The 19,302-nt window shown below is 37.8% G+C and overlaps 1 protein-coding gene across 1 annotated transcript; it reads right to left on the bottom strand.

Annotated features, from left to right (window-relative positions):
- Positions 1–101: 101 nt before the first annotated feature.
- fw (CUB and Sushi multiple domains furrowed) lies at positions 102–14,028 on the bottom strand. Its single transcript, XM_017167562.2, has 15 exons — positions 13,827–14,028; positions 4,713–4,975; positions 4,172–4,646; positions 3,955–4,107; positions 3,744–3,893; positions 3,493–3,669; positions 3,127–3,422; positions 2,663–3,071; positions 2,424–2,603; positions 2,237–2,363; positions 2,006–2,118; positions 1,593–1,946; positions 1,004–1,522; positions 692–941; positions 102–367 (listed from the first exon to the last, which is right to left on the bottom strand). The coding sequence occupies exons 1-14, from the start codon at positions 14,026–14,028 to the stop codon at positions 808–810; spliced, it is 3,552 nt and encodes a 1,183-aa protein (XP_017023051.1). The 3' UTR covers positions 102–367; positions 692–807.
- Between the last annotated feature and the right edge of the window lie 5,274 nt (positions 14,029–19,302).

Here is a 19,302-nt window from a genome sequence, read left to right on the forward strand (position 1 = left end):
ACATGTGGGGGGCTCCTCCCCCTTGCTACTTGCCAGGCTCACCTAATTCTTGCTGGTTTTCCATTTTCAACTAATAATTTAAGAAGAAAACACAACTCCACTTAAGTTAACCACATTTTTCGTTTAATTTACACACACTCGGCGAGCTCTTACACATTGCATAACAAACATTGTACACTCTGGATTAACATTCTACATAAAATAATTTAAAAACAACACACGGAAAAAAAATACGAGTACGTATAGGATATAGGTACGCACGGATATACATAGGTAGTAGATAATGGTAAGTGTATATATATTTAGGGTTACAGTTAATGCGGTATGGATGGCCCTAGGCTTAGCTACAAGTAACTCTCTCTCCTCCTCACACATTAGACATATACGCCGCCGCGCCACGCCGCCGCCGCCGCCGATTTTTGCCTTATTTGACGCGCCGCCGCCAAATTATGAAAATAACGGCGCGCCGCGGCGCGCCGCTGGTGCGGCATCGGCGCAGCTTCAGCGCGGCCTTCAGTGTCATTGTTCTTTATAAAACTTAAAAAAAAATAAATAACTCATTAAAATGGCCTTTTTGCCTTATTTGACGCGCCGCCGCCGCCGGTTCTTTCTGAATACTACGCCGCCGCCGCCGAGTCATTTTGACCTCTACGCCGCCGCCGATGCCTTTAACCATCGGCGTAAACCTCTATCACACATCATCATCTTCATCTTTATCTTCACCTTCTTAAACAATTACTATTTACAGGCTTTATTAACACACAAAAAAAAACTAACGTAAACGTAAACGTAAACAACATCCAAGGCCTATCTCACGGATATCCCATTGATGGTGATGACATTGCTGGCCACCGGCTCTGGCTCGTATACCTCGTCGTTTGTCCGCATCTCGTAGGGAGCATCGTATAACTGCTCGTTCGGTATCTGGTCGTAGATATTCTCTGTGGGAATAAGATTGAGTTAAGCTTGGGTTTTAATATCACAGAACTTTTTGGTCGCTTACCCGAACGATTGTTGTTCACGCCTGCACTTGCTCCTCCCCCTCCTCCTCCTCCGTTGCGGCCTGCTCCTCCCTGAAACGTATTAAACGTGGCCGAGGGATTGTTGTTGTCCATCATGTGCATGCGATTGTTTGCCTCCAGCGTGGAGTACGACATGACAGCGGCATTGCGTTCATCCTTGGTCTCCGCCGCCTGCACATTCTCCGTATTCTTGACGGGACGCGCCTTGTTGCGGTAGAGAAAGATGAGGCCAAAGATGACCAGCATGGCCACTATAATGGTGGCCCCAATGCCCACGCCTGTGCCCAGGCGAGAGCTCTCATGACCCTCTACCGTGGCCAGTTCGCAGTGCGGCTGCTTGCCGCTCCAGGCTCCGTCCTCGGTGCACTTGCGCAGGTACTGGCCAATCCGGTTGTAGTTGGGTATACAATGATACTCCGCGGAGCCGCCATAAAGCGTGGAATCGTTGACAACAATCACGCGACCATTGTCAATGGCCAAAGGTCTTCCGCAATCGACAGCTAAGGAAAGAGAGAAAAAGAAGAAAAGTAGAGAAAATCATGACCAAATCTTGGCCAGAATGTGACTTACGCCTGCATGTGGGACTCTTGCCCGCCCATTTGCCATTCTTCTGGCAAACTCGCGTATCGTTGCCCATCATAATCCTGCCCTTGGCGCACTTGAAGGTGACCACTGAGCCCACAGCCCGGTTGCCAGCCTCCACAATTAGATTGTCACTGATGTTAGGCATGTCGCAGACCACCTCCACGCATTCCGGCGTCTCGTGGCTCCAGTTGCCATGCTCCGTGCACAGGCGGCGCGAGACTCCATTGAGCTTGAAGTTGGCATTGCATTCGTAGAGAACAGCAGCTCCATAATAGGTGACATTGGTGGCCAAAGTCACCTTGCCATTGGTGATGTTCTCCGGAGCACCGCACTCCACATCTGGGCAAAGGAATCTATATAGTTTCTTTGCGAAAAGGTATACGGTTTCTTGAACTTACAAACACACTCGGGAATCACACCGCTCCACTGGCCACTGTCCATGCAGGTGGCCAGAGCCTCGCCCACCATCTTGTAGCCACGTTCGCAGCGGTACTTGGCCAGGGCGCCAATTCTGGAAAGGATTTAGGGGGCGAATAGTTCATATAGGCAAGCAATCTTGGAGAATCTTTGCAGACGGTTACAAAAAGGATTCCCCCCTAATCTAAAACCATCAATTTCTGGTCACTTACTTGTAGGTCTGGGCAGTGTTTTGAGTGGACTCTGAGGTGCGGATTAGGGTGCGTCCGTACATGCGATCATTGCCGGTGACGGAGAGCAGACTGTGGGCGGCCAGCTTTGGCTCCGGGCAGCGAATCTCTGCGGGCAACGAAAGAGCATCTTGATATGCCACAAAATCGTAAATAAATCTTTTCTTACCTTCACACTTGGGCGAGACATCGCTCCAGACAGCCGATTCCAGGCACTGGCGCTTCACCACACCGCTAAGCTTGTGGGACTGGGAGCAGGTAAAGACCACCTCGGAGCCCACATAGGTGGTGTTGGTCAAATACTTGTGGCTGCCATAGGGAATGGCCAGGATCTGGCCGCAGTCAATGTCTGAAAAAAAAGGGAAGAATAATGTCTACAAGGAGACTTTTGGTTTTAGTTCAACTCACATTCACAGTAGGGCGCATCTGAGCTCCACTCGCCGCTGTCCAGGCACTCCAGCACCGGCGTGCCATGCATTATGTGTCCCGGATCGCAGTTATACTGAATCTTCGAGTGGACATTGTAGTCATAGCCAATGACAAACGAACCAGCGGGCACTGGTGGCGTTTCGCAAGTAACCAGCTCACAGACCGGTGCCTCGCCTGACCACTTGCCATCCCGGGTGCAGTACAGCTCTGCGGGACCATCCAGCCAGTGGTCCTCGTCGCATTCGTACTTGACCACCGAATCAACGGTGGTGGTGCCATTGAGGAGGATGGAAATGCCACGATCGGGTCGCGCCGGTGCCCCGCAATCAACGAATCTGCAGGAGGGCGTCTTGCTGGACCACTCGCCACCCAGGCCGCAGGAGATGACCTGGGGAAAAGAGGAGATAGGCAACGTTTTTTGGAGGAATTAAAAATCAACTCACCGCCTCGCCCACTAGCACATAGCCCGGCTCGCACACATAGGTGGCCGTGGAGCCTGCCCGCTTGTCGCTGAAGCGCACATTGCCACCGGTTATCCTTTGAGGATCTGGACACCAGTCCACCAGGCATTCGGGCTGCTTGCCACTCCAGCCATCTACGGCACAGGTGCGGTTCTCATTGCCAATCAGCGTGTAGTTCTCGTGGCAGCTGTAGGTGGCCACCACCCCAAAACTGGTGCGCTTCTCCGAGAGATGGATGGAACCAAACTTGAGCTCTGGCAGGCCACCGCAGTCCACATCTGCAAGTAGTAACCAAAACCTCAACAAGCTGATCTTTGATAGCTTACCCTTCTTTTTGGGATAGCTTACATTTGCAGGTGGGTGAGGATCCGCTCCAGGTGCCATCTGGCCTGCACTCTCGTTCCGCCTCACCGAGCAGCGAATGGCCCTTGGGACAATCGTATTGAATCTTCTCCCCCAGAGTGAACTTCTTGCCCATGACAGTGGTGTTTTGCTGGGCATCCGGCGAGCCGCAAGACAATGGAGCTGAATGGGAGAGTGCAAGGAGGAGAGCAGAGAGGTGATAAACTGACAATGACTCTGTCCAAGAGACACCTTACAGTGCTGGCAAATAAAATGCAGATAGTCCAGGTTGCAGCCCACATCGTTCCACAGCCAATTGCGACCGCCGTCGAGGACCACGCAGTTCTGTTCGCCGTTGTAGTTGTTGGGCTGATCCTTGCCCCAAGTGGGCTTTTGCACCACATCGCCTGGAAATTAAATATATATATATATAATCCCCCTTAAGGATCCTACAACAAAACCACCTACCGTTGACCCATTTCCAGGTGCGAGAGGTAATGCCCGGCTCCTTTTGGGCTCCAATCCAAACCAGCTGCGGCTTGAGCTCGGTTTTGCGGCGCTCCAGCTCGGAGAGGATGTACTGGCTGGTGGCGCCACGAAAGTCATGGACCAAGTCGCCGCCTAACGGAGAGAGGGAGGATGCAGGTAAGGCATGTCAGTCATTAGATGTCGCTGCTCTGCTCACCCGTTTGCTTGCAAATCGTCTGGGCATTGTCGAAGCTTTCTCCTTTTGTGATATGAAAGTCATAGCAGGTTTTGGAGAATGTCGTCACCACGGTCTCCACCCCGATCTTGGGACTCAGGCAACGGTCCACGGAGAACTCGTCGTTGGTAAAGGTCTCCACCTCGCACAGGCTCAAGCTCCCCTCGACGCCCACCAGCTGGATGGCCACATACTGGCCCACCAAGGGGCGGGCACAGGTGAAGGTCTTCACCACGCCCTCGTCCAGGGTGCCGGGATACCAGGCGCATAGCGGATTTCGCTGTAGATCGGCACTGCTGTTGCCCACACGAATCTCGAGATCCTGAAGCGGTTGGTGGCCGCAGCAGCCGCGGGTGGTGATCCTTACCACATGGACGGCCTGCGGAGCAAGGAGATCGACGCGCCACCATGGCGAAGGTTCCTTTTGCGTCTCCGAGCACTCCTGGCCATCGGGATTCTATGGGGGAGGAGCAGAATCTTCTAGAGAAAGTAGGGAAAGCGGGGGAAATGACTCCAAACCCACCTTGTTGCCCGGCTTGCCATCATTGGCATAGCTGGCAGGACCGCTGCGCGTGTAGGAGCTCTGGTTAACCGGCTTGCGGTAGGCCACATTGACGCCACAGAAGGGCAGGTCCCGCTCCCAGCCCTTGCGGGCGTCGCACTTGACCGACGCGGGGCCGAACAGCTCGTAGCCAGCATCGCACTCGTAGTGCGCCTCCGCAATCCCGGTGTCGGCCGTCACGGTTCGCACTTTGGCATTCAGCGGCACCGCCGGGGGACCGCAAACTGGAAACAATAAACACACAAGCACAAACACACACAGATGATTAACATTTTTTTATTTCGCAAGCCGCCAAACTCGCACAAATTTCACATTCAGATTAAAAACGTACGAAAATTGTCTTGCCAGGCTATTAAATCATAACTGTTACGGCCAAAATGCTGACTATTTGGATGAGCGAGAGGCGAGGGGGAAGGCAAATGGCTAATTAGAAGTGTTTTTTGTAATCTTACTATATCTTTTGATACTTAGGGTTAGTCTCTAAGAATAATAGCTTTAAATATAGCATTTGAGGAATATTTTTTACAGGCTAATATGTGTCTAGTTTTTAGGATAAAGATTAAAGATTATTTAGTTAGACTAACTATAAATATTATTAAAATTAATATCACATTTTTTACTATTACTCTGTTCCTATTTTTTGATTTATGTCAAGTTCTACTTCATGTTAATTATTAATTAATATTTTAATTATTTAATTCAATATCAAAAATTTAATTTGCAATTTATTATTAATATGGGAACAAAATGTTTTAATTGTCAAACTAGATATTTAAGGCAATTTTGACAATTTAAACAGTTTTTTGGTAAATTATTTAATATACAAATAATTGTATTATTAAATTCAATTAGGACATTAATTACCCCCAAAAAAATGTACTTAAAACGTTTAAGGTTTAAATTTGTAAATGTCAAACAACTTAGTTCTATTAATCTGACCTCGAATGTATTTTCAGGTTTTTTTAATGGCATTAACTAATATTTTTCAACGAAGAAATTCCATTTTATTGTAAATACAAACTGCAGATGATTGCTAATAATCCCTACTTCAATATTTTTTATACTATTTCAAAAGTTAAAAAGCAAAGACTTAAATCTGTTGACAAATCGGTTAAAAGTTCGAGGTGAACAGCATTGCAAACAGCACAAAAAACAATAACAAAAAAACAAAAACAAAAGATATTAAACATCAATTTGCAAGTTGTAGACGCCCACTTGCAGAGAAGTATTGAAAGGACCACATAAATCAACGGGAAACAAAGAAATATAACAAATAAATATATGTATAAATATATATGTATTCAAATATACCATATTTCTACTTTGTTATGCATTTTTTAACTAAAGACATTTCCATAAATTTAGTAAAAAATTAAGAAATCTAATTAGGGAATACATCATTTTTACTCTCCATAAAAGAAATCATCATATGCCTTATTTTTCCTTGTCTTATTCTTTGAGAAAGTATTTGAATTTTAGAGATAAGTAACATTTATTGTAATTTATTTTAACATAAATGTAGTTTTATTTAAAGCTTAAGCAATTTTATGTACTTGTGACAGATTGAGAGTATGGAAAACAATAAAGAAGTGAGGAAATACAAAATATTAATAAAAGTTATGGAGGCTATTTTATTATATTTTATTTATAAACATTATCCCAAATAATTGCTATCGAGAGAAAGTTAAAAAGTTATTGAATATGAAATTAATCAGCCATTAAAATTTTTTTAAATTTTGTTTTCATAAAAGCAATAAAACAAATACTTTTAGATGGATATTCTAATGACACCATTTATGTTGTAAGTAGAACGTAGGTGAAGTTATGTTTCTAATTAGCCAGTTAAAGATATTTATTTGAAAACCAAATTAATTAATAAATAAAAAAAATCATCTGGAGAATCACCAAAGTATTTAAAGCTATTTAAGTCACACAAAAAAACATAAAACAAAGAAAGTAAATCCTTTATTATTTAAACCAAAACTAAGCTTGGTTTTTAGGTTTCTTTAAAGCGAACTTTCCCAATGAAAAATCTTATTAATAAATATATAAATATTGTTACTTTAAAATCTAAAAAAATTAAGGTTTTCAAATAAAAACAAAATGAAAATAAAATGTTTGTTTAACTAATAGTTGGGTAACTAATAGCAGCGTAGTAATTTCAAAAGAGACTTTTTCAGGAATACATTTACACAGTTCATTCGCACTCTGACTATTCAAGTGACGTTCCTGGGAGTGGGAAGTGGGTGCTCTCTGTTGTCTCTAGTGAACATTTTCCCCACCAGCTGCCACCTTTGTTATCGCTCTGACCCCTGACCCTTTTAGCGCAGAATTGCCATTCTCTAAACGAACAACTTAAGCTTAGAACTTGTTGTGTAAAAGGTATTTTGCATTTTTCCCATCATAAATATGCAATGGCCCGCGCCCATGTATTTTTTTTCACCCTCCTCTACCTGCTTCCCCCTTTTTTGTTTTGCACAATTTCAAGAATTTATACAACTTTCTCACAATTGTGTTCGTGAGCATAAGTAGTTTCGAAAAAAGTCTACATAGTTAGCGTCGAGAATAAAGAGGCAATTAATGGGCGCCGGGTCAAGAGTGAGGAGAAGCCTCGCAGTCAGTTGTCCCAGGCCCAAACCAGTTTGGACCAAGCCAGGCCAGGCCAGGCCAGGCCAGGCCGGGCTAAAGGGCAGGAAACCAAACGGCATCGCCATCTGTCTCCAAGGAGACACAGCAACAGCCGGCGGGGGCTGTGGCCTCGTTTTGAGCTTAAAGTGTCTCTCTCTCTTTATAAATATATCTCTGCCTTTGTTCAGTTCTCGTCGTAATACCCACCCATTTCTTTTAATTTTCCAGCCAAGCTTCCGCCTTAAGTGCTAGATCAACTCTAGTGTTTATATTCTTGTTTTAATATAATTACAAGGGGAGCTCAACAAAGTATATTTATTCCATAATTTAATCAATGGTGGAAGACAGCCTTCATTTTTAAGTGGAAAATTTTGAAAAATATTCTTATACATCAAGTTTTTTGTTTATTAACCAAAGTAATTGTATTTAAAATATATTTTTAAGTATTTAATTTATATTTTAGCTTACAAAATAATGCCACAATATGTGCTCTAATTTAAAATATAAATTATAAAATATAATAATTTTGAAAAACAATAAAGTAATGTAAAATGTTATATTAAAAAAATGTTATATTAAAGTCCATAACTAAGCCAAAATAACGTTAAAATTCATTCGGAAAGCAGTTTTTTTTTTATAAGGCTAATAAATCTGCATATTTAATTTATTTTTATTTTAAGTTTCATATTTTTCAGATTTTTGACAAATTTAATGGTGTAACCCCTTACATTTTTTTGAGAAAATAGCGAAATTTTTTATTTATTTATATCAAATTTTTTAAAATACATAAAAAAGCCAAAAATGCAGTAAATTCAAATCGGAAAGCGTAGTTGTGTTAGTTATTTTACACTTAATAAATCTGCATACTACATTTAGTTTTAATATTTATTCATAATTTTTAATAAAATAATTTTTTTTTTTAAATGAAAGTCAAAATATCAAAAATCCGTATCTTAAAAATTCCATAACCAAGCCAAAAAAGAACTAAAATCAATTCTGAAAACGTTGTTATGTTAGTTTTTATTAGGTTAACAAATCTGCATACCACATTTAAAATTTTATTTTTTTCCAAAATTTGCAAATTTTAATGATGTAACCCCTTACATTTTTTTGAGAAAATGGCGAATTTTTATTTTTGTAAAAAATCGAATTTTTAAAAATCCACAAAAAAGCCAAAAATGCAGTAAATTCAATTCGGAAAACGCTGTTGTGTTAGTTATTTTACGCTTAATAAATCTGCATACTAAATTTAATTTTAGTATTTATCCAGAATTTTTAATATTATTTTTTTGAATTCTTAAAGTCAAAATATCAAAAATCTATACTTTCTAAATGCCAAAACTATGCCAAAAATGCAGTAAATTCATTTTGGACAGCGTTTTTGTATACGATTTTATAATAATAACATCTCTGCATACTTAATTTATGTTTATTTTAAGTTTCATTTTTTTCAGATTTTTGTCAATTTTAATGATGTAACCCCTTATCAAATTTTCCAAAAAATTAAAAAAATTAATTTTTCCTCTGAAACAACTAGAAAGACTCGCCTGTTGATGCTGATCAAGAATATATATGGTTTATGGGGTCGGAAATGAATCCTCTACCACCTAAACAACTTCTGACTGAAATTATAAAACCCTCCAAGGCACTATGGTCCAGAATCCGTTTTTTTTGGCATAAAGTAGAAAAATGGAGCTACAGGGTTTAAACTTCGCAGATTTTATTGTTGTGGCATTAACTAGAGGTTTACGCCGATGGTTAAAGGCATCGGCGGCGGCGTAGAGGTCAAAATGACTCGGCGGCGGCGGCGTAGTAGTCAGAAAGAACCGGCGGCGGCGGCGCGTCAAATAAGGCAAAAAGGCCATTTTAATGAGTTATTTTTTTTTTTTTAAGTTTTATAAAGAACAATGACACTGAAGGCCGCGCTGAAGCTGCGCCGATGCCGCACCAGCGGCGCGCCGCGGCGCGCCGTTATTTTCATAATTTGGCGGCGGCGCGTCAAATAAGGCAAAAATCGGCGGCGGCGGCGGCGTGGCGCGGCGGCGTATATGTCTAGCATTAACAACTTGTGTACAAAAAATTGGGCCAGTACGACCACGCCCACTCTTGCCGCCCTTGCAAACTGATTGATATTTAATTTATAATTTTTATATATGTACATAATTACCATTTATTATATACATAATTAACGCATATATAATGAAAAAGTGGTTAAAAAAAAGAGAGATATTTTTCCGAATTTATAATTAGAATTATTGGAAGAAATTAACCGTTCAAGAACGTATTTACATTTGGGAAGATATTTATGAATATCACTATAAAAATTACTGCATTTTTAATCTATTTCCTTCATTTTCTTGGATTTCACAGTGTCTTTATTAATTTTGGTGCATAGTCACTTCGATACAGATAGAATTTTTCGATTGTTGCTGCTCCATAATTTAAAAAGTTCGCTGTGTATATTACCAAAATATTAGAAAAGGGGGACGAACGGGGATGAGTTTTTTGTTTGTGGTTAAAGACAACATCCAGGAGTACAATCTGGACCAATTAGTTGCTGTCAGCATGGAGAAGCTTATTAGTTATACTCCACGAAACATGGAGAACGCATGATAGTTTTCTAAAAACATACACATAAATTTGACATTACACAACACTAAATACGTAGAACTACACAAAAAATTACAATATACATTAAATAGTGCATACCTTGAAGATTATTTTCCATATTTTAGTTGATTTTTTTGAACCAAAATAACACGTCTGACACAACATAAAGTAACTAAATATTTTGGCGCGAATTTCTATTCGGAAATGAGCTGATCGCAATCGCATTTTTAAAAGCTCTCAATAGGCTTTGGTGGCACATTTAAAGCTTTTAGTTAACATTTTTATAACGTATGATGAATTTACTTTAAGATTAAAATAAGAAAACAACGATATATTAACATAAAAAAATCGACTTTATGCCAAAAAAAACGGATTCTGGACCATAGTGCAAGGGTTAAAAAACAGAAACTATACATTTCATTTTCAGCCAAGTAACTATAAAAGGCAAATACTTCTCCCTAAGAGTATTCGAAGCCTCAGATCTGCCACTTTTTTCCCCCTAATTCCTACTCTCTGCCCGAAGTCAACGCTTTGCGCGGGAATTTTTTGCATATGCACGTTTTCCTCTCGAACCGGAATTGGCACTCGACGGTGCCCTGGGCTCTGGGCTTGGAACTTGGAACTTGGGAGTACAACTATGCTGGCGATATTTTCTGGGTGCTCGGGTGCTGCAGCTGTTGACGTCAGGCGCGGCAGTGAGCCGCCACGACGATGATGTTATTTCAGACCAGCCAGAGCCACCGAAGCCCGAAAAGCTGTTATTGTTATGAGTTTTTCGATCGCATTCATCCGGTTTTTGAGCGAGGGCATGGATGTTCCTACACACAGCACACACCACAGGCAGGCAGGCAGCCATTCTCCTCCGAGAAGGGCGTCTTCTGGGTGGGCGTGGCTTAAATGGCAGTAAAAAAAGCTCTTATTTGCCGCGCGGAATGCCAAATTAGCTGCACATTTGGGTAAGTGGGGCATTGGACTCGCAGATGGGTTCGGGGCACTGCAGGTAACCCGGCGATAGAAAGGTGTCCTGAGTGCCGTTATGTCAACATCCAAATGCATGTAACGCCCAGCGCGGGATTGGGATTTAGCGCACGTATCGTAGGAGGGCTCGTAACAGCCGCAAAGATGTCCAAACTCAATCACGTACCGGGCCAGTCGACGGACCGGCCGAAATGTGAACTTGTGAAACTTGTGAAGTAAGAATGTCACCAGCAAAGTGGCCCAGCGAGTTGACAAGTCCGAGAGTCGTCGCTCGCATTAGCCCAGAAGTATAGCCCCGATCGGGCGGGACAGTGGTTACAAAATGAGTCAAGAAATGTAATTACATTTCTTAAATTTCGAATAACAAATTTCTGGGGAGGGTAAGTAGAGGGGAATGCAGATGAAGAGAGAGAAAAAGAACAGTAGAAATATATATATTCTTTCTAGATAATCTAGAAATATTTCTAGAATTTTTACTGCAATTTTAGAGAAAGAAAAATAAAAAAAAATATTTGTATTCCTTCTAAAAAATATTTAAATATTTCTAGGATTTTTGCAACAATTATGGAGATATAAAAATGAAAGAAAAAATATATATCCTTTCTAGAAAAGCTATAAATATTTTTTAGGATTTTTACTAAAATTCTAAAGAAAGAAATATAAAAGTATAAATATATATCCCATCTAGAAAATAAATAAATATTTCTAGAATTTCTCTAAAACATTTAAAACAGTCAAAACTTATTTTGAAACCTCTTTAAAGTTTAAAAAAATGTTTTAAATTAAATACTAATAATTCCAATAATATTTAAAACCCATTAAAAGGTTTGTTTTCAACAAAATGTATTAAGAAAAACCTTCAATAGAATGTAAATAATAATAATTAACCAATTTCGACCACCATACAGCCATAGCAGAGTGACCACTGTGCCGCTCTGACAGATCTCGGCAACTTTCACTGCTCCACTCCAGCTGGTTGTTCTCTCTTTCCCTAACCCCTCTCAGCCCCCCTTGGATTCCTTTCAAAATACACACACAACTGTAGAGGCAATTGGGGTCTTGGCGGCATTGTCTGTGCCTCTGTCCAAGTGTTCGATTCGAAAGACAGAATAGAAGACGCCTTTTTGGAAAGGGGCTTGTGGTACATTAATAATTATAATTAAACAAATCGACAAACATTTCTAAAATGCTAATTATTTAAACAATGATTTCATGTGGATTGAAAATAAGAAAGTAAAAACTTTCCAACACGTTTTGGGTTTTTTTTTTGTTTTCAAGAACATTATATTGGTCAAAAGCTATATAGAGTAGGAGTGGATTTTCAGCGAAGAAATAAGATATTGAATGTAAATAACAAACAAAATAATAATAAATAACATTAAAGGTGCTTAAAGAGTTAAAAACAAAGAAAAAAATATATATAAAAACCAAGGAAATATAATTAAAAGGCATTTGAAATCACTGTTATGTGATTATAAAGCTGCTTATTTTAGAATTTATTTTTAAAAGTAATTTTTATAATTAAAAATAAATTTAATATACAAATATTTTAATTTCCGCTTTCTAAATAATATATTTTGGCAAAGGTTAAAGTCATTTGAACCCTTGAAAAATATAATTACTTATAAAACATGCAGAGTATATAAGAAATTCAAGTATTCGTGGCTTTAACAAAATTTTTAATATTTTAATTAAACCGAAGAAGGTTTAAATATTGTCATCATGTTAAAAAATTTTGTAATTACTTGATTAAAATATTTGAAATTATTATTAACATAATTAAATTAGCAAGAAATGGAGGTGAAAGTAGGTAAGGGACAACACTTGAGCTTATTCTCCATTTATATATATTTTATTCTTTGCAAGTAACGTTTTTAAATGAAAATAAAGAAGTATAAAAGTATAAAGAATTCTATAAAAGTCTATTTATTCCCCATTATCTATCTGTCCAGTCTAACCAATATGCATGTTTTCCGTGTGATTTACTCGCTCAATTTAAAAGCTGTTGCCATTAAACTTGTCCAAATGCCGGTTTTTATATTTATACGTACTCACATCATGTTTATATTCTATAAATACTATATAGAAATGATTGGTTATTGTCAAGAGAATTGCTATACTTAGCTGTTATGGTAGATTCAAGATAGTTTTGAAGCATATTTATATATAAATTATGATTTACTCTATTTTTAATAGGATTATACAATTTTTTTTTAGTTTTTTATATGTTGAAACTCATGAAAAATAGCCCCTTTCCATTTTGTATTACTTTGAATATATAAATATAAATAAAATAAATAACAATATTTATATAATAATTATTTATTCTACTTTAAATAAGATTTATAAAAACTCAAGAAAAATACCCCCCTTTTTACAGTATTAATTATTATTATTATTAACTTACTAACATAATGTTACTTTAAATTCAAACCTTGTCCCTCCAAAAGGCATTGCAAAATAAATAAAAAAAATATCATAAACCTAAATAGTCACACGTAAACTGAAGAAATGTATTAATAACCTGGCATTTGTTTACTTTTGAACCGTTAAAAAAATATTTACCCCAAAGGTATTTTGTAAATATTTATGGGAAACTATCAATAAAAGACCAGAAAAGGTGTCCCAGAAAAAGAAAAAAACAGAAACAAAGTGCCATCTCCAGCTCTCGTTGTCACAAACAGTTAGTAAGCAGGTGCAATTAGTTAAACCCAAAGACCCAGAGAAAGAGAAAGAGAAAGAGGGAAGATGCGAAAGAGATTCTTGTTCTCCGAGTGACCCCGTTTCGCTGGAGAATTGAAAGCATGGGAACCGGGATGTGATCTGGTATCCACCTGGAGTGGATGAACTTCAACTTACTTTGGCAATTTCCGGCTGGGCATAAAGCCAGCAGCAGTAGCAGTGGCAGCACCGGCAGCCCCTTCATAATGGGGGGCATTGGTTTCCTCAAACAAGTCATGGCTCTTTCCAACCGATGATGATGATGATGACGATGCTGGGACACTGGTGGTGGTAATGGTGGTTTTGGTGCTGGTCCAAACAATAACTTGCAGCAAAACATTGTTTGCCGCAGGCAGCTGTTAATTTTCAAAGTTGCTGCTGCTGCTGCTGCTGCAGATGGTGATTATTATTGTGTGTGTTGACTTTGGTTTTTGGTTTTGATGCCGTTGATTAGCCAGTTGTTGTTGATGTTGTTGTATCGCCGGCGATTAATTTATGCACATACACTGTTCACACACACACACACACACACACTATACACACTTATAGAAGCCGTAGCGTGAGTCGTCGCCGTCGTCGTCTTGCGTTTTCACTTTGCATTCACATTGAATTTCCAGTGCATAATTATGATTACATTACTCTGCTGCGCGCACATTGTAACACAGTGTTAATTAAAAACATAAAAAAAAAGAGAAGCATAATGCATAAAAAATAATGCATAAAAAATAATCATAAACATATTAGAAAATTATCTGCAAAATCACTAGACTCTCGGCCATTGACTCCCCCACAATACACCTGTCTTTGCTTTGTGAAGCCTTTCCTTACACTCATGCCCGGCACTGTCTCGATTCGATACGGCTTCGATTGCAAAAGTAAAAGTTAAAACTTACAAAAAAAAACGGCTTCCCTTTTTCGGTCTGCCATGAATATTCAACGAAAAAAAATCAAGAAAAATAAAGTAAAAATAAAGAAAAATACAGAAACAAAAACAGAATGGAATCGCCTGAGGGTAAAGTGGTGGCTTTTGGTGTAGCTTTCAAGGTTGCCCACAAAAGCGATACCCTCGACAGCTGCATAGAGCTTGGACTGGAATATATACCCAAGGGGATACCTTTATGCATTTGGATCGGACTTGGAATTATCATTAAAAAAAAAACTTGGAGAGAACCTTTGAAATTTTTGGCTGTTTCAGTTTTTATATACCAATTTTCCTTGTTAATTTTGAATTATATTTATTAATTTTTGGGTTAAAATTTGGGAAATTTTGCTAAAATAAAATATCTAGTTTTCAGACTCTTCTAAAAGTGTTTAAAAAATAAAGGTTTTAGTTTTCTAACATTTTCTTTATAATTTTTAAAATATTTAATGGAATGCCTTCTTTTATACCAATTATAGAATTATATTTATTATTTTTGGGTTAAAAGTTCTATGAAAATGTTGCTTTAAAAAATATCTAGTTGGTAGTTTTTTTATCAGGTTAAAAATAATTAAGGTTATAATTATCTAGCATTTTTTCATCATTAAAATATTTAATAGAATGTTTTATTTTTTTATTTTTTATACCAATTTCCTTTCCTAAATCTTGAAAAATATTTTATTATTTTTTTGGTTAAAAGTTTCTGGGAAATTTTAATTTTAAAAAATTTATAGATTTTTTAAACGGGTTAAAAATAAAGTTTATAATTTTATAGAATTTTCTTTTCCTCTCATTAAAATATTTAATAAATTAATTTCTTTTATTCTAATTTCCTTTCATTAAATTTTAAAAAATATTTATTATTTTTTGTATTTCCGCTAAAATATATCTATTTTGCAGAGTCTTTTTATCTGTTTTAAAATAAAGATAGCAATTTTCTAGCATTTTTATTTCTCATTCATTAAAATATTTCATAAAATATTTATTTTTAAACCAATTTCCCTTGTTAATCTTGAATTATATTCATTATATTTCAGTGACTTGGACTCGTAAGGGAAATTATAACCAAAAGAAAACTTTTTGAGAGAACCCCTTTAGCCATTTTTTGGCGGTTTCACTTTGCCCGAGGCTGGAAGACTGGGAACCAAACTGGGCACCATCCGGTGTCCGTATCATATACAACTTTCATTAGAGCGTATATATATCTTTCACTAATTATCAGACAGCAAACGAACCGAAGGCAGTGTTAGGAAAGTTTCGATCGATATCGATCGATCCATCGATCTCGGTTTGATGGTGCTAATTGGAAACATGTGGGAAAGTACACGACGATGGCAGAATGGCAGAATTATTCGTGCGATCGAAAAAGACTTGTGCCCGTTTTTTACATTTTACAAAAAACCGAGTTGCGCGCACTCTCGGTGTGTGATTCAGAGATACAGATACAGATTCCGGCTCTCGTTCTGAATCTGGGTGGGAGTTCTGTGTCTCACACAAAACAGAGTCACTAAACAAAAAAAACTACAATAACAACAAAAAAAAATAATAGTTTAAGAAGCCTAAACTTACGAGTTATTAGACTCGCTTATGTGACCTGACTGCAGGCTGGGGCTGCGCTCTCTTTTGGTGCCAACATTAACGCTTTATGTGCTGCTGCAACGGCCAAAACACACACAGAAACCGCGCCGCGCTCCAATCCGATCCGTACTCTCTTGGCACGTCCGCTTGGAATGAAAGTTGACTTATAACTGGTTTTCCATTTGGCCACTGTGAGCCCAGCCAGGCCAAGAGCCGAGCCACCAGCCCAGAGCCGAGCTCACACGAGCCCCGAGTACTGGTTACTGCTACTACGAACTTACTGCGCATGTGCAACGGCTATGGCCTGGCCCGAGCACGATGTGGACTCCGAATCCAAGTCCGCTCCCGAATCAGAGCCGCCGCCGGAGTCTCCGCTGCCGCCGAAGCCACCGTGGGGTTGATTGGTCGGTTTGCCTGCTTGGATGATCGCTCCTCGCCTGGCCACCGTTCGCCGCTTACACTGGAAAGTAAATGGGAGTTACAAGAGGGGTCTGCTTTAGTTTATTCCAATTTTTTAGTTAGAAGAAATGTTGTATCGTTTTTTATAGGTTTCAAAATGAAGGTTCTCATTTTCTAATCATTAAAATATTATTTTTTCATCCCAATTTCCTTTTTTAATCTTGAATTATATTTATTATTTTGTTTGGCACTTCCTGGAGTCAATAAAATATACAAAAATATTCAAATAATCTCAATTTGGTTGGCATATCAACAGTTTTATAAAAAAAAACACCAAGCTCTTGAGTTTATCAGAATTCCCAATTCCCCATTCACTTAAGGGGCACTATATATACAAGTATATATGTGTTTTTTGATACCAAAAAGACTTTTGCTTCTTGTTTACATCTATGGCCATGTGCTGCCATCAGCATCAACACCAAAAAACAAAAAAACAAACAAACATTTTTTTAATTATGTGTCTTAATTTAGAAAATGTTTCCGGTGCGAATGACCGTTTCTTTCTTTTTTTAAGTTTAATGTCTAAAACTCTAAAGAACAGAAATCTATTTAAAAATGAAAATTAAAACAAATTAAACAAATTATTAAATAAATTAATTTGTTAATTAAAAAACAGAGTTTTTAAAGCAGAGCTAATTTAGATCCTCGAACTAAACAAAAACCAAACCAAAAACCATGCTAAAGTATTTCAGAAAGTAGTTCCTTTAAATAGATTCAATATAAAAGTCTATAGTTATTTTTTTGAGTGTACTAGACTCATTTACCGCTTGGCGGTTGGCGGGCGGCGGTTTGGTTTGTTTGGCTGGTCGCTGGGCTGTTTGTCATGGTGGCATTGTTGCCGACGCGAAACACAATCTGCGCAATCGTACGCCTTACACAATCCCCCCAACGAGGGTGGATTCATGCCTTTCACTTTCTTAATTGGCTTTAGGCGAATGTGTAGCTGATTTTAATAAAATTATAAACTTGAAATTGATAAATTTACTAACTAAAATAACGTGATAATAATTGTATAATTTATTTTAATTATTTTATTTCTTTATTTATTTATTTTAAATTATTTTATTTATTTAATTTATTTAAAATATTTAATTTATTTAAATTATTTAATTTATTTAATTTATTTAATTTATTTAATTTATTTAATTTATTTAATTTATTTAATTTATTTAATTTATTTAATTTATTTAATTTATTTAATTTATTTAATTTATTTAATTTATTTAATTAATTTAATTTATTTAACTTATTTAATTTATTTAATTTTTTTAATTTATTTAATTTATTTAACTTATTTAAATTATTTAATTTATTTAAATTATTTAATTTATTTAATTTATTTAGCTTATTTAATTTATTTAATTTATTTAATTTATTTAATTTATTTAGCTTATTTAATTTATATAATTTATTAAATTTATTAAATTTATTTAATTTATTTAATTTATTTAATTTATTTAATTTATTTTAGTCAACTTTTGAAACTAGAGAAAGCTCTATGGGAATTGTAATAAAGTTAATCCTAGAAATGTTTAATTTTCAATTTCATTCAATTAAAAATTATATCTAAATTATATCATTGTAGATTTGTAGATTTTAGCCTAATTCAGGAAACCCTTTACATTATTTTAAGATCCTCCAAAACTCCCATACTTAAATTCCCTTACTTTTTAAACAATTTCTCTATAGACCCTCGCTGAAGCGACCACTGGCTGGCTTACAGTGTTGACGTAAAATAGCCAGGGTAGTTTCTTATATTTTTTATTTTAAGTTACTCTTTTTTTTTGCGTCTTTTGCTGTAATTGTGCAGGCTACATAGTTCGGTGCCCGAACCCAAAACCCAAAGCCCAAACCCAAACCCGAGTCCGAGTGCAAGTCAGGCAGAGGGAAATGCGACAGACGACGACAAAAGACCCCCCGAAAAAAAGACTAGAGTACAGTGAGAGCCGATCGGAGCGGTGTGTCGTGTTCTGTTTAAGTCCGTTAATTGGCATGGCCGGGAGCGGGAGCGGTCTAAGCCGTCAACTATGGCAAATAGAACAAGGTACTTACACAAGTGGTACTACTCGATCGCGTTCCCATACATATCGCTGCTCCAATTTAAGGTCCACGTACCGCAATGACGAGACAATGGCCACTACACAGAGCCCAGAGTGGAGTCTCGACCTGAGCCTGAGCCATTCGCAATGCCAGATTTTGGCAACGGCATCTCTCCAACTTGACAAGGGGGTTTTCAAAGCTTGCGAAGATCACACTTGATGGCTCACTCCAGCTTGGTTGCACAGGTGGCACACCGGAAGGAGGAAGTTTATGGCGGCGCCTCAGCGAAAGTCCTGTCAGTGGCCTCCTGAGAAGATGAATGCGAGGGCTTATTGAGTCTCTAGTTTCTTCTCAGTAACCTAATGCTGCTGAAGGGAATATGTATATATTTTATATATAAAAATTACTCACGATTGACAATCCATTATGCCGTAATGCCTGTCGTCGTCCATCGTCTTGCAAAGTGCATTGGTCCGTTGCTCTGCCGTCATCGTCATCATCGTCGTCAACGCAGAGTCTTCTTCGGTGCTGATTGTCAGTTATGGTTATTTGAACCACCAAGCTTTGTAATGCTTCAGTTGGCAAATATTATTTAACGTTATTTCTTTTTTTTTTATA

The sequence above is a fragment of the Drosophila kikkawai genome, chromosome X (genome assembly GCF_030179895.1).
Source record: "Drosophila kikkawai strain 14028-0561.14 chromosome X, DkikHiC1v2, whole genome shotgun sequence".
NCBI lineage: Eukaryota > Metazoa > Arthropoda > Insecta > Diptera > Drosophilidae > Drosophila > Drosophila kikkawai.

Excerpts from the sequence above, each read along its gene's own strand:
- fw (XM_017167562.2), bottom strand. The coding sequence starts at position 14,028 with ATGTTTTGCTGCAAGTTATTGTTTGGACCAGCACCAAAACCACCATTA. Across the intron at positions 2,364-2,423 it reads TGTCTCGCCCAAGTGTGAAG|AGATTCGCTGCCCGGAGCCA; the intron begins GTAAGAAAAGAT and ends CGTTGCCCGCAG. Across the intron at positions 1,947-2,005 it reads TGTGATTCCCGAGTGTGTTT|ATGTGGAGTGCGGTGCTCCG; the intron begins GTAAGTTCAAGA and ends TCCTTTGCCCAG.